General features: G+C 39.7%; 2 protein-coding genes across 3 annotated transcripts; both read left to right on the top strand.

The window, feature by feature from the left end:
• Positions 1 to 1422: 1422 nt before the first annotated feature.
• Positions 1423 to 9850, top strand: yars2 (tyrosyl-tRNA synthetase 2). 2 transcript variants are annotated; one of them, XR_001481861.1, is made up of 5 exons: positions 1423 to 2346; positions 6923 to 7090; positions 7188 to 7353; positions 7481 to 7651; positions 9019 to 9155. XR_001481861.1 is itself a non-coding variant. In XM_015395153.1 (5 exons), exons 1-5 carry the CDS (start codon positions 1559 to 1561, stop codon positions 9176 to 9178), a joined length of 1443 nt encoding a protein of 480 aa, XP_015250639.1. In that variant the 5' UTR covers positions 1434 to 1558; the 3' UTR covers positions 9179 to 9850. The 2 variants fall into 2 exon arrangements, 1 of the variants encoding a protein (XP_015250639.1); XM_015395153.1 differs by having other exon boundaries at positions 1434 to 2346; positions 7188 to 7343; positions 9019 to 9850.
• Positions 9851 to 10739: 889 nt separating this feature from the next.
• On the top strand, positions 10740 to 11838 carry cdkn1b (cyclin-dependent kinase inhibitor 1B (p27, Kip1)). Its single transcript, XM_015395172.1, has 2 exons — positions 10740 to 11547; positions 11709 to 11838. The coding sequence occupies exons 1-2, from the start codon at positions 11055 to 11057 to the stop codon at positions 11822 to 11824; spliced, it is 609 nt and encodes a 202-aa protein (XP_015250658.1). The 5' UTR covers positions 10740 to 11054; the 3' UTR covers positions 11825 to 11838.
• The last annotated feature ends 1767 nt before the right edge of the window (positions 11839 to 13605 follow it).

Genomic DNA, 13605 nt, shown 5'->3' with positions numbered 1-13605 from the left:
ACATAACTCATTACATATAATGGAAAAACAGGAAGATGTGAATTCTGTAGGGAAAGTTAGACAATGTGATGTATAAATGTAGGACATAACAAAGGGAAAGAATATAATTTTTAAGAAGTCTTGAACAGGAAAAGGAACAATTTAACATCCATTTTCCGTCACGCTCATCCCAAGCGGGGTCGCGAGGGGTGCTGGTGCCACTCCAGCTGTCTATGAACGAGAGGCGGAGTCCACCCTGGACAGGTCGCCAGTTCATGCAGGGCAACACAGAGACAAACAGGACAAACAACCATTCACACACACTCCACACAAGCCAATTAATCTAACAGACATGTTTTTGGACAGTGGGAGGAAGCCGGAGTACCCGGAGAGAACCCACACAGGATTAAAGAGAACATGCAAACTTCATTCAGAAATACCCCAGGCTGGGAATCGAACCTGGAACCCTCTTGCTGCAAGGAAAAAATAGCATTATCTTATTTAAAAAGGTTTTTTTGATAAGAGTTCTAAATACATATTTTTTTCCTACTTAGTTACTGGTTTGAGTAAAAAAAAAAAAAAAAAAAAGAAAAAAAAGAACAGTAAGTTTGTTAGTCGTGGACCACACTGTTACTGGTTGATGGCGGTAATGCACCAAACTGTTGCTTGCCAACCGCTATTAGAAAATCACAAGGAAGGAAACGTTCCTCCTCATTAAAAACAGTCATTTGTTCAGATTCAAGGTCTGCATTATTAAGTTTAAAATATAATCAGTCAGATAGTAGGATGGACATTCTATTAGAGATATTTCATACATTATTCAGAATAAAAAAAATATGGGTTTGGTTGTTGTATTTGTGTGGGTTCCAGCACATATTTGAGAAGAAGGAAACAAGAGGCCAGATGCAATGGCAAAGAGGGCAATCCAAAATCCTATTAGTTTTACAGTTAAAACAAGTTAATCAGAGGGAAAGGGTATTATTAAAGAAAAATTTATGGAAAAATGGCAAAAAAGGTGGGATAAAGAAAAAACAGGAAGATGGTTTTATACAATTCAAAAGATAGTAGGAAAAAGAAGAAATGGAAAATCAAATAGAAAGGAAGAAAGAGAGTGATAACAAGGTTAATTCTATACTTTTCAAAATTCAAAAACATACTACTGGCAAATGTGTTTACTGTGGAAAATATGAAACAATACAACATGTTATACTGGAATGTCATACATATGAAAGCAAGAGAAGATATATGAGGAGAGAGTTTAAATGCATTAAGGAAAAATAATTAATTTATCAGATATTTTGAGGAAGAATCTGGGGAGTAAACATATACAAATAATTATTCGATTTTTAAAGAAAACTAAATTATTTCATAGAATTTGATAAGTATGGATTTGTTTCCCCCGTTTTTTCCCCTTAGAAATTATATATATGTTTATTAAGTAGATACTCCATCACGAACCACACTACATACCAGTAAGTGGCGGTAATACTACTAAATGTTTGTTGTCAACCGCCAATAAATCCAAGAAGAAGAAGAAGAAAGAAGAAAACTCTTTCCTCCTTCTCGTCACGTGTCCAACATGGCGGTCTCCATGCCAAGAATCCGCGGTTGTGTTTCGCGGCATGCGTCCTGTAGCCTACTCAAACAAACCCGTATTTTCCTCGCACTGAGGTCTAAAATCCACTGCTCCGCTCCCGCACCCAGCGGACTGCTCTTCTCTCTACACAAACGCGGCATTTTGAAGGACTCTTTCCCCGAAGGCGCAGCTCAGGACCAGCTCCCCCGGCTGCTCCAGTCCGCACCTCAGACTGTGTACTGCGGCTTCGACCCTACGGCTGACAGCCTTCACGTGGGGAACCTGCTCGCCATCATCGGTTTGCTGCACTTCCGGAGCGCCGGGCACCATGTCCTCGCGCTGCTCGGAGGTGCCACGGCTCAAATCGGGGACCCGAGCGGGAAAACGAGCGAGCGGGACCGGCTGTCAGCGGACGTGGTGGAGGAGAACGCTCGCGGCATACGGGAGAGCATCCAGAGGATTTTCACTAACCACGAGTTGCTGTTCCACGACAGCTCCAGGCCGCTGGGCACAGTGGACGTGCTGAACAACCGGAGCTGGTATAAGAGCTGGGGGGTCGTGGACTTTCTGTCGGAGACCGGTAGACACTTCAGGATGGGGACGATGCTCAGCCGCCACAGCGTGCAATCCAGGCTGAAGAGCCCAGACGGTATGAGCCTGACAGAGTTCACCTACCAGGTGTTCCAAGCTTATGACTTCTACCACCTCAACCAGATATACGGCTGCAGGATTCAGCTTGGAGGCACCGACCAGCTGGGCAATTTGATGTCCGGCCATGAATTCATTCACAAGTAAATGTCCATTCAGCTGCAATGCATAATAGAAATCAGGTTAACGGAATGCTCGAAAATCCAGGACCAGAGCTAGATGGGGGGCCAGGGGTGGCTGTCACTACCCGATCCGTTCCAGAAGCGCCATTCGGTAATTTGCGCATCCAGATATACATCCGGGTCGTCCTCGATTTTATTTTGTTAAAAAAATACCTAAATGAAGTTTTCTCTAAACAAAAATAGTAAATGTACTAAAATATAATGCCTTAAAGGTTAATAATGTATTTCCTGAGATGTATTGCCTTAAAATCCTTTGTTTTATCACTCATCTCTGCCCCATCTGCACCGGAAATGGGATCCTACGCTACTTCCGGTGGCTAACTTTTTTGGATTTAAACATAAATCTAGTCTTTTTAAGTTTTATGTTTTCGTTTCGTTTTACACATATGCTATATACCGTAAATCATCTAATATTGCCCTGTATTCCATTAGCAGCCGGGTCTCTAATGGGCTGTCGGCGGAGGTAAATACTGGCCGTACTACTTATACAGGCCGGAGCTATAATTAGAACCAACGATGTTCCTGGGCAGTCCTCAACAACTTGTGATAGTAACATACAAGTACCACAGGGGGGCAATGTTTGCTAACGAATCCAAGCCATTAGCATGGGAAGTCCCAACCTTGCAGTAGACAGGAGGTCGGCTTGTTTTGTTTTTATGACCGAAATTGCGGAAAACAACTCGTGAAGTTGGACCAGCTAGAAGAGCGAGGTGTGTGAGATCGCAGGGACCCTTTTCCACCTGGATCTCCGCTCTTTTTCGCCATCATGTCACTCCGTCTTCGGAATACTCACCCCCACTTCCTCATTGCGTCGGCAGTATCTAGACCCATAGTGTCTAGCGCAGGCCACGCTTCAATGTTGAGCATAAATCAAAAATGTCTGCGTCAAGCTCACTGCGACACACTGCTGTGGGAGTATAACCAGCCACACAATCGTTCTGATCTGAAAGACAAATGTGAATACTGGTAGGTCTGGTGGTAACCAGATGTTCTGTATACCGTTATGATAACTACACTTTTTCAATAAATGAACCTAGTATTTTATAGGTTCAAAGAGACACAAAATCTGTCTCTCTGCCTCTAATTCTGGCCTCCTCCAATGATGGCCTGGACCAAGATGTACCTAAGTGAAATAAAGGCCCTGTCCTTAGCCAATCAGTAGCGCCCCCCCCCCCCCCCCCCCCTCCAATAATTTTTTCATGTTACTTACTATTTTTTCATACATGTGTACATTACTTGATAACAAAAACACTGTGGTTAATTATGCACATCAATATGCTAACATTAAAGATAAGTAGTAGTAAACAACCCAGTCCTTCTTTCCACTGTAGACAAGCCAGGATCTGCTTATCTGTTCTCCATTTTTCATTTGTATGAAATAATAGCTGCATGAATCATGACAGCAGACAAGATAGAGAGCAGGAGGTGGGGTTACCAATCTACTTGCTCTGGAGAGCAAGTAGATTTTTGACATTTTTTTCTTTCTTTTTTTATGGCTTAATAAGAGAAGTGGGCTTTACGCTGACCTGCAAGGCTTTAAACCTGGGTTTGATTGACGACAAAGCCATTTTAAAGCACATATTATGGTGCTCATTTTGAGCCTAGATCTATTGTCGTGGCCAAGCTTTGATGACAGTAAAAAAAGGTCCACAAAGGCCACAGATGCATCATGGACAAGTTATTTACGCAGGCAAAAGAAAAAAATGTTCCAGGTAAACTTCTACAGCTTTCTTAGTTTATTTCTCCTCAGGCAAGCAAACAGAAAAGGACAAACATTTCCTCTATGCTTCTCTTGCACTGGTAAAAAAAAAACATACGCCCACCCAGATGCATGTTGGTCCTGCCATTGATGGCCTATTTATAAAAATAATTCACCCAAATTAATCATAACTAACCAGAAATAAAGGAAAAAAACTAAATAAGCAAAAAACATAATCTCAAAATGGATATCAAACAATAAAGCACAATAAACGTTGCTAGATTATCCACAAAAACAAAAAGAACTTTGTTAATCATTAACATAAATTAACTGGCTCCTACACTCTATATTTATTTTTGATAATGTTCATGGTGGAGAATCCTGCTTCACAGCAGTAGGTTGAGCTGAACATACTCAAAATGTGCAGGGTCATGTTTGAGCACACCATATTACTTTTCTTTCACCAGTTCACCGCATTTCTTCCAGCAGTCCACACTTTCTTTTACTTTTTCTCATTGTCTTCTCTAGGGCTGGGTAAAAAAAATCGATTTTGAATCGATTCCTTTACATTTTTGCAGAATCGATGTCTAGGGAATGAGATTGATTAGTTTTATAGTGATGCGCGTGACGTTCACATTCAAATGAGCAGGAAAGATGCACCCAAGATTATTTCAAGCCAGACAGCTGCAAATATAGCCAACAGGTTGACTGAAGACATTAACAAATGGGGGCTGACCAGCAAACACTCTGTAGTTGTTACAGACAGCGATGCAAATATGGTTTGTGCAGTGGAAATAATGCAGCTCATGCATTTCTTCTGTGTTCCCGCTGTATCACGTCTGCGTGCTCGAGTCAGGCTTCACTTTTCACAAACAAGTTTGCACTAATAAGACAGTTTTGTTCACATCTAAAGTTTAAACTTTCTGATTTACAAGTTTGCACTTTGTGTTTAATGTGACAGGAAAAAAATAAAATAAGAGTCCTTTGAAACACAGTTGAACCACTTTCATTATTGTAAAACCAGATTGAATTGAAATTAATCGATTTAGAACTGTGTTAATCAAAATCGAATCGATTCATGACTTTGGCGAAAATACCCAGCCCTAGTCTTCTCCTTCTTTCCCATTGCCCGGCTTGCCACAGGTTTGCCTGCTGTGTCTAAAAGTAGTTCGCTGCAACAACCCAGACTGACAGCAGCTCTTTGGCTAATTTGTATCCTGTGTAACCTGGTCCCGAACGCTCCGGAGGTCTTTGCCATGTTAACAGGAGAAGCGGCACAAGTGAAGTTAGACACTGCTTGGACAACTTGCAGGAATTTATAAGTGTTTTAAACCAGGTTGGTCCCGATGAGCCAGCAGGTGGGTCCGGATCTGGACCCTGGTCCACTAATCCATGACCTCTGCTTTATAAAATGGACCCTTGCTTTGGCTTAGAAAAGCTTTTGGTCCACTTTATAAAGCCTGGAACTCAACGCTATTTCTGACGTTTTGAATTGGAAAAAGCTTCCTGGATGGGAAGCGAAACGCCTTCAAACTTGGAGACAAAGTCGCATGGATTGTTTCTTTCTACTTTTTTGGAATGATTATGACCTGGATGACTGAGAATCTTCACTAGCACACCTGACTTATATGCTGATTTAACTTGCTGCTGTGAAGGTCGTGCAGTCATTGGAATAAAGTGCTGGCATTTCTAAAACAGGTGGGGGGGAAATAGTATCCTCCTCCTCATGCAGGGTTTGACGTTAAGGATTTTTGACTTTCACATTTAATTTGCCCAGAAACAATTTTTACTTGCCCAGTATAATGTTTGATAAATATAGTTCCTAATATTTATTTTTTTGTATATATATATATCAATGAAACCTGTTTGTTTTTTAAATGTTTTTTGTAATTCAGTATTTTTTAAGTTTTCAGGTTCCTGGTGTGTATATGCATGCGTCAGATAATGAACTCAAGCCTACATTACCGTGTTAACATGCTTTTCAATCCTTCCTGCACATTCTTTTCAAACTAAACTTTGCTTTAAACTGTTGTGTGCTTGGAAAAATATAAATTGTAATGTTAAAAATCTAAAAAAAAAACTTGACAGGTTAAAGACTTAAGATAAATCACAAGACAGAAGTCAATGTCACAAATTAATAACTTTTATTTTAGAGTCACGGGAATGTTTATACAAGATAATACTATTAATATAATGTGACTTTTCTAGAGAATCATTATACAGTTATTTTATACGGGGTTTCCACAGTCTTGCGTAATTTTAGAATTCCCTGACTTTTAACTGACTCAGGATTAGTTTTCCCTGACAAAATAAATGGAGCCGTTTTGGTAACTACATCAAAATTACCGCTAGATTATTATTAGCCTTTTTCAAATCACGCGAGAATGTGTACAAAACAACAAAAATGGCACCGGTCATTTTCATTGAATGTCAGTGATTTTAAAGTTATTTTGAGTGATAAATAATTTTTTTTTTTGGTTCTTTGCCTTGGCCGGCGGGCAAATGCAATGAAATTTGTACTCTCCCAACAATAAAAACTACTTGCGAGATTGGGCGATGGTTAACATCGAGCTCTGTCATGATGGCTCCACCTGTGGTAGGAGTGTTTAGTTAACCAGTTAGGTTGTAGCAGAAGTGGGTGATCTATGGAGTCATTCTAGTGTTATTAAATTCAAGAACAAAGCGATCTCAAAAAGGAAAATAATGATTAAAGTCTAATAAATGTATTGGAGAGAAAATGTTTTTACTCTAATGGCAAAAACTGGTTGCTAGGCAACTTTTTTGTCAGAAATATAATGTGATATTTAATCCAACTGGTTTTGTTGTGTATTTCTGTAGAGTAAGCCGTGAGGAGGTTTATGGCCTGACCATCCCTTTGGTGACGAGCTCTGCCGGTGACAAGCTGGGGAAAACCGCAGGCAACGCGGTGTGGCTCAACAGAGACAAGACGTCGCCCTTTGAGCTCTACCAGTTCTTCCTTCGACAGCCGGATGCTAACGTGGAGGGGTACGTGGAGAGGAACGCTTACCCAACCCGCTTTGTTTACAAGATTCCAGCTGTACTGTGCCAGGAAGCTGAAATACCGTGTGTGGATATTTTGCAGATACCTGAAGTTGTTCACCTTTTTGCCCCTGGCGGAGGTGGAGAGGCTGATGGAGCAGCAGAGGGAAGATCCAAGCAAACGCCTCGCTCACAAACGACTGGCTGCAGAAGTGACCAAACTGGTTCATGGAAAGGAGGGCCTGGAGAGCGCCAAAAGGTCAGAACTGGTCCGTGTTGATTTACTTTTTAACTTAAATGTGATAAAGCAAGAGATTGCTGCGTACATAGAAAAAAGTATTGCTTCGTATGACCAGATTTATGATCCTTAAAAAGCAGAATTCTGTGTCCCTGCAGATGCACCAATGCATTGTATCACAGCAGCGTGCAGGCTTTGGAAGAAATGAGCGATGAGGAGCTTCAGGAACTCTTCAGCGAGGCTCCTTTCCATGAGCTGCTGTTGGAGCCAGGCACCACCGTAATAGATGCCTGCCGCAAGGTCGGCGCCATCCCAGATGGACCCAGAGGGTACGGACCTCAATCCTCATTTATTTAGACAAACCTCTGCCGCTGGTCATTGGATTGCTGGTATTAGATGTTGGGAGGTAAACTGGCAGTGGCCAGATCGATAGGGGTATAACTGAGTTGAGTTCTACGTTATTAATATGTAATGGCTGCTGTTCAGTCTGTCTCTGAAAAGAAGGGATCTTTAGTTTAATACTTTGAGCTGATAACCATAATACGCTTTCAGCCAACCGTAGCAGTGAATTGTGATGTTTTGTAAGCTGATAAATCAAACTTTTTCCAAATCCCGTTGGAAGAAAAGCACAGATATCTTTCTCATCTACAAATGCACAGAGTGCTTCTATTTGCTACTTTTTTAAAGAACAAATTGTTGCTAACGGTGTTGACAGGCGAGTCTTCCGGGGAGCCATGTTTGTAATGCCCCAGCGAGGCCCTTCTGACTGTCGTCGTTCCTACATGTCCGGCCCCGAAAAAACACGGCTGGAATGTGATTGGTCCGACCCACTGGTTGTTATGAGATGGACACATTAGCGTTAGTCTTGAAAGATGGATTTGTTGTAAGACTGAAAATTCAGATCTTACAACAATCCAGCTTGTAGCGCAAGGTTAATTGGGAGGATGACTGGACGTAAATTCATGAATGACTTAAAAAAATAAAATGTTAGAGCAGGGATGTGCTGCATCGGGCCAGTAGCATTAAACCCCAAGTCCAGTTAAGGATGTATGACTTATAAGGAGTTTGAGCTGTACCTCCAACAGAATGTGATTCAATGATTTTTCATTTCTATCTGTAATTGCTGTTAATTGTGTTGTTTGTATATAGGGCTGAAACAATCGGATTAATCGGGAATAATCAATTATTGAAATAATAGTTTGCTAAGTTAGTAATCAACTGGAGTATAGAGACTCTAAAACATACCTTTAGCTGACAGGGCAACCCACTTAGATAAAAAAAAACAAAAAACTTTTTGGTCTGTTGATATGCTCTATCCAGAACTCAGGTGGAAAAGTTTTTATTGTTTGATCTGGTTTCATTCTGTAAAAAAGCATCTTTAAGAAACCTTTCGCTATCCGATTATCAATCGAAAAAATTGACAGTTATTTGCCGCTCTATTTGTAAATACCTATCAATGCATTGCGCGTTAAAAAGAAACTACATTGTTTACATTCCTACTGCTTCTTAGATATTATATGTAACACGATATTAGACCTAAAATGATTTTTAAAAAGGAAATATGGTTGGTGTTTGATCATGCTGTAAAATATATTGTTTAAATTTTCTATTTGTTTCATAAGCTTTCGTTGTAATGATTCATTCTATCTAAACAAGAGCCCACATGAATCTGTGTGTGTCTAATGCTTTTGTTCAGGTATCGGATGATCTCTGATGGAGCTGTATGGATTAACCACAAAAGGGAAGACAAACCGGAGCAGGTTCTGATCCCCAAACTCCATGTCCTGTCTAACGGACTGACCCTGCTAAGAGTGGGCAAGAAAAACTTTTACATCATCAAGTGGCTGAGCCTCTGAGGCTGCCTGATTGACAGGGAAGGTAGGAGGAAAAACTTCAAAGGAGTTTTCAGGGAGATAATATTGGACTCATAAATGACTGTGCATTTATTGTTTTTATATGTGTACATGTATAGATGTGGTGTTATCTAAAATCTAAAACACATGTTCATTAAATGGCATATGTAAGAGATCATCTTTTTGTATTGACTTACTGCTGCAGAGAGTGTAGGAAAGTGAACACTAGAGGGCGACATTACCTGCGTCACGGTGGACAGAGAACCTCATGGACACGGATTTAATCAACTGCAACACTTCAGAAAACCAGTAGCTTTAAAGTTGAGCTAAATTTCATATTTTATTCCAAACACTTGTGTTCCTGTTTGAAGAAAATATTTTTCTTTATATTAAAGTATAATGCAAACATTTGTTTTGCTTCAACATTTTTAAATTTATTTTTATGATGGAAAATGTACCCTTACACACACTGTTGGGAGACAACCACCGAATGTTGAGGGGGAAAAGGTTTATGATGCAGTTTAAATTCAAAAATAGATTTTCTTTAAATATTACATTTAGGGAAGATTTTTTTCCCTTGCCCATTTCTTTTTTAAATCGATTTCCTGGCTTTGTTGAAAATATAGAACATTTAAGAAAATGTATATCTATTTGGTTCTGGCAGTTTTTTCACAAATTATACTTTTATTTTCACTATAATAAATTAATGATAATTATTATAATAAATTTATTTGTATTGTAAAAAAACACAATGGTTAATGTACACATGTAGACTCGAAGATAAAAATGAACTGTGTGCTGCCTTTAAAATGTATATGCAGTCATGCAAAAAAAATATCACACCACTCTTTTTTTACTTAAGTTCTTGCAAATTTTTATGTCTGTACAATTTTTATTTATTTATTTTTAAACAACATTTAGAGTGTTATGTACTGTATGTTAGAGTGACTGCAGCATACAGAGAAACAGTGAGGGGGGCTAATTGGATAAACTACTGCTGAGCACTAACATTTAAATTTACAAATTTATTTAATTAACATTAACAAAGAAATTAACTCAGCCATGGAGTCTACATCAATCAAATGAATGTTTTTCTCATATTTTAAAGTTTAGATATGGATTTCAATTTCATAGTTTAGTCATTTTTTGTATAATGTATGTGTATATGTATAAGAACCTGTGGGTAGTTTTTTTTTTTTTTAAACTGGCTCCATGCCAGATAGTCACATGCTGTTTTATTCAACCTGGGTTATATAATTATAGCAACTTTTATTATAAAAAAACCCCCCAAAAAACTAAAAACATTAAAACTAAAGTTGAAATGGATTCCCCACAATAAAGCCCATACAAAGCTGTCAAAACACTTGTACACGTTTTTTTTCTTCTATTTAGTTTGATTAAGACCTTCATGTCAAATGATAAAACTATTAATATAAACTTATTAACAGAATGATCCAAATATCGCATTTAAAAAATATGGGCGGGGCCTATGTGGGTAACCAATGAGCGACCCGCTCGGCATTTAAATAGTTGTGTGCGTCAATCACATCGCTGTGGCCCGCCTCCATCTGAGCCCATCCTCCCGTCTGTTCACACTACGCCTTCAATCGCCATATTGGGTTTTGAGAGGTTACTCTGCAGTTTCTCTCAGTGCGGGACGAAAATTGACACAGCGCCTTCGGTTCCTGTGCAGTTTGTTTTGATGATTCGCGGGGACTATCTTCGGCGTCAGAACACAGCAGAAGCCATTGGTGCCTCCAGCCTCTCGTACGCATGGCATAAGCGCTCCCACGCCCGTGTCGGATCTTTCCCCCCGTGACGAGGAGATAGCCGCTGTTGTTTTTCTCTCTCCCGTCTTTTCAGCGAGGTGTTTTTTCTTATGAAAACCGGACGCTCCTGGCTGCTAGAAGATTCAGCTTTTTTAGGAGGTAAAATGTCAGACGTTCGACTTTCAAACGGAAGCCCGACGTTGGAGCGGACGGAACCCCGGCTGTCGGAGCACCCGAAGCCGTCAGCCTGCCGGAACCTCTTCGGCTCGGTGGACCACGAAGAGTTAAACAGGGATTTAAAGGGACACATGCGGGAGCTGCAGGACCTTGCGGCAGCGGAGTGGGGCTTCGACTTCGCCCGTGACGTGCCGCTGCCGAACTCCAGGTTCATTTGGGAACGAGTGGACTCCGCGGAGATGCCGGATTTCTACGTGCGGCCGCCGCGGAAGGAGAAAGGCGTCTGCTCTGGGAATACCAAGGTGGATGTTAACGGGAATCATAGCTGTGTTCTGGTGGCTCCTCCGAGCGAAGAAACCAGCCTGTCTGTGGGTCAGACCGAGTGTACGGAGCAGTGCGCGGGGCTGAGGAAGAGACCGTGTCACGGTACTACTTTTTCTGTTTTCAACCCGAATGGCTGCTGTGTTCATGTATACAGTGCTGTGTGTGTTGGGATTTCTCTTTAATATAAATATAGAAATTAAAACCACAAAGAAATTAGCAAACTAAAAGCATATTTTTTATATATATTTTTATTTTTTTTCCAGACCCCAGCGCGCAAAGTAAGAGGTCACGCAGCAGCCCAGATGAAGTTAGTTGTCCAAGCCTGAGCCACTCTGTTGAACACACACCCAGAAAGTCCAGTCCCAAGAGACAAACGTGAGGACTAACAAAACGGTAAGAAAATCAGCCACGGTGCATATTTCCCTCTTTTTTTTAATTACAGATGTCCAACATAATTTAAAAATGCTTAATTTAAAAAAAATGCTCCACTTTGCCAAACTTCATCCCTAAAATACGCAAAAAAATATAATAATTTGGATTAGATTATACAGATGTGAGTGCTTCAGCTGGAGTATTTATGAATAATCAGCTTTACCAAGTTCAGACAAATAAACGTAATGAGTGGAAAGAAAAAAAAAAGGAAAACAAAAGTGCAGTACATTATTTTTAGCCCTTTCACTGCAGCTGTTTCGGTACTGCTCAGTTTCCTACTAAACTATAAACAAGTGCTGAACAACAGTGTAGTAGTAACACGTCAGCAGCCACTGCCCTCAGCACAAGGACGGAAAGGGGCAGGTCTCTGAGAGCTGCAAAAAAAAAAAAAAAAAAAACTCAACGCCCTACACACTACTACACACACACACACACACAGCTCCCTGTGAGGGAGAGGAGGGATGTAGAGTAGGTCTGAAAATCAAGTGGGTCACAGCAAAGATGGGGGTCAAGGTTGAAAATTCCTTTTTAGTTTCTAGATGAAAAATCTTCAGATTCCAGAGGAGTACAGATGGCATTATACAAAATAAAAGCATATACTTTTGGTAGTAAAATGTATGGAAATTAGTACAGTCCACTGAAACGGCCAATAAGAATTAATGAGAATCATTTTTAATTTTTATTTTCTTTTATAAAACAGTTAATAGAACAGTGTAAAATATGTATATTTAACTGAGTGTGCATGCATGTACTCAGTTGTATTTTTTGCAATTTTTTTACATATATCCAACATACTAAAATATACTACAAAATAGCAAAAAAAATATAGAAAGTGAAGCTGCACCTCAACTAAAGGTTCAAGGAGGAAAAACATAAGGATCCTGTGCATGTATAGAAAGTGTTTTAAACAATTTGATGGTGACTTGGCAGAAAAAAACATTTATCCTCAAAATGTGTATTTAATTTTCTTTTTTTCTGCTGTACTAACTTGCGACACTTGTTTTTTTTTCTCTGCCTTGTTCTGCCCCACAGAAAAGATGCCCCCCTCCCCCTTATTTTTCCTTAAGCATGGGAGACCTCAGTGTTGGCTTTTTTTTTTTGGTTGTTTCTCCCCCCCCCTTTTGGACGAGGATCTACACAGCATCAGAAACATATCAGCTCTCCTGAAGACTGGGGAGGACGCTGTTGAAGCACTGAATAGAAACACTAAAGTTTTTGGCACTCAGTTAAATGTTACTGCCTCTAACAGCAGTCGATGTAGCAGTGTGCAATTAGGTTGACTTCCTTTTTTGCTCCTTTTTTAAAAATGTTTTTTTTTTTACTACCTGTGTGTGTATATAAATTAATAAATGAATATATATTTCTCTCCATATGTAGCACATAAGAAACATTATGATTTAAAAATAAATCCTTTATGTTAAAAGTGTGAATTTTGATTTGACTTGAAGAATTGCAGTGTAGTTTGAAACTTTTTTTTTTTTCTTTATGTTTTGTTAGCCTAAAAAGCAGCCGAAGTTGACACGGTCCCCAATTGCTACACTTAAAAAAAAATGTAATAATAATTATGGCTCTTTTCAAAATCTAACATTGTGTCTTCACTCCATTTTCCTAACTCGGCATTGAAGAATGGTACAAATGTAGCTCTTTTATTTAGTTTATGGTCATTGCATTGTCACCATCTGAGTTATTTAGAGAGCCTGACCCACAGGATGAAATTTATATTTATCA

Source organism: Cyprinodon variegatus, unplaced genomic scaffold (assembly GCF_000732505.1).
Source record: "Cyprinodon variegatus isolate N-32 unplaced genomic scaffold, C_variegatus-1.0 Scaffold728, whole genome shotgun sequence".
In the NCBI taxonomy this organism is placed as follows: Eukaryota; Metazoa; Chordata; class Actinopteri; order Cyprinodontiformes; family Cyprinodontidae; genus Cyprinodon; species Cyprinodon variegatus.
This window is presented reverse-complemented; position numbering and strand designations above follow the sequence as displayed.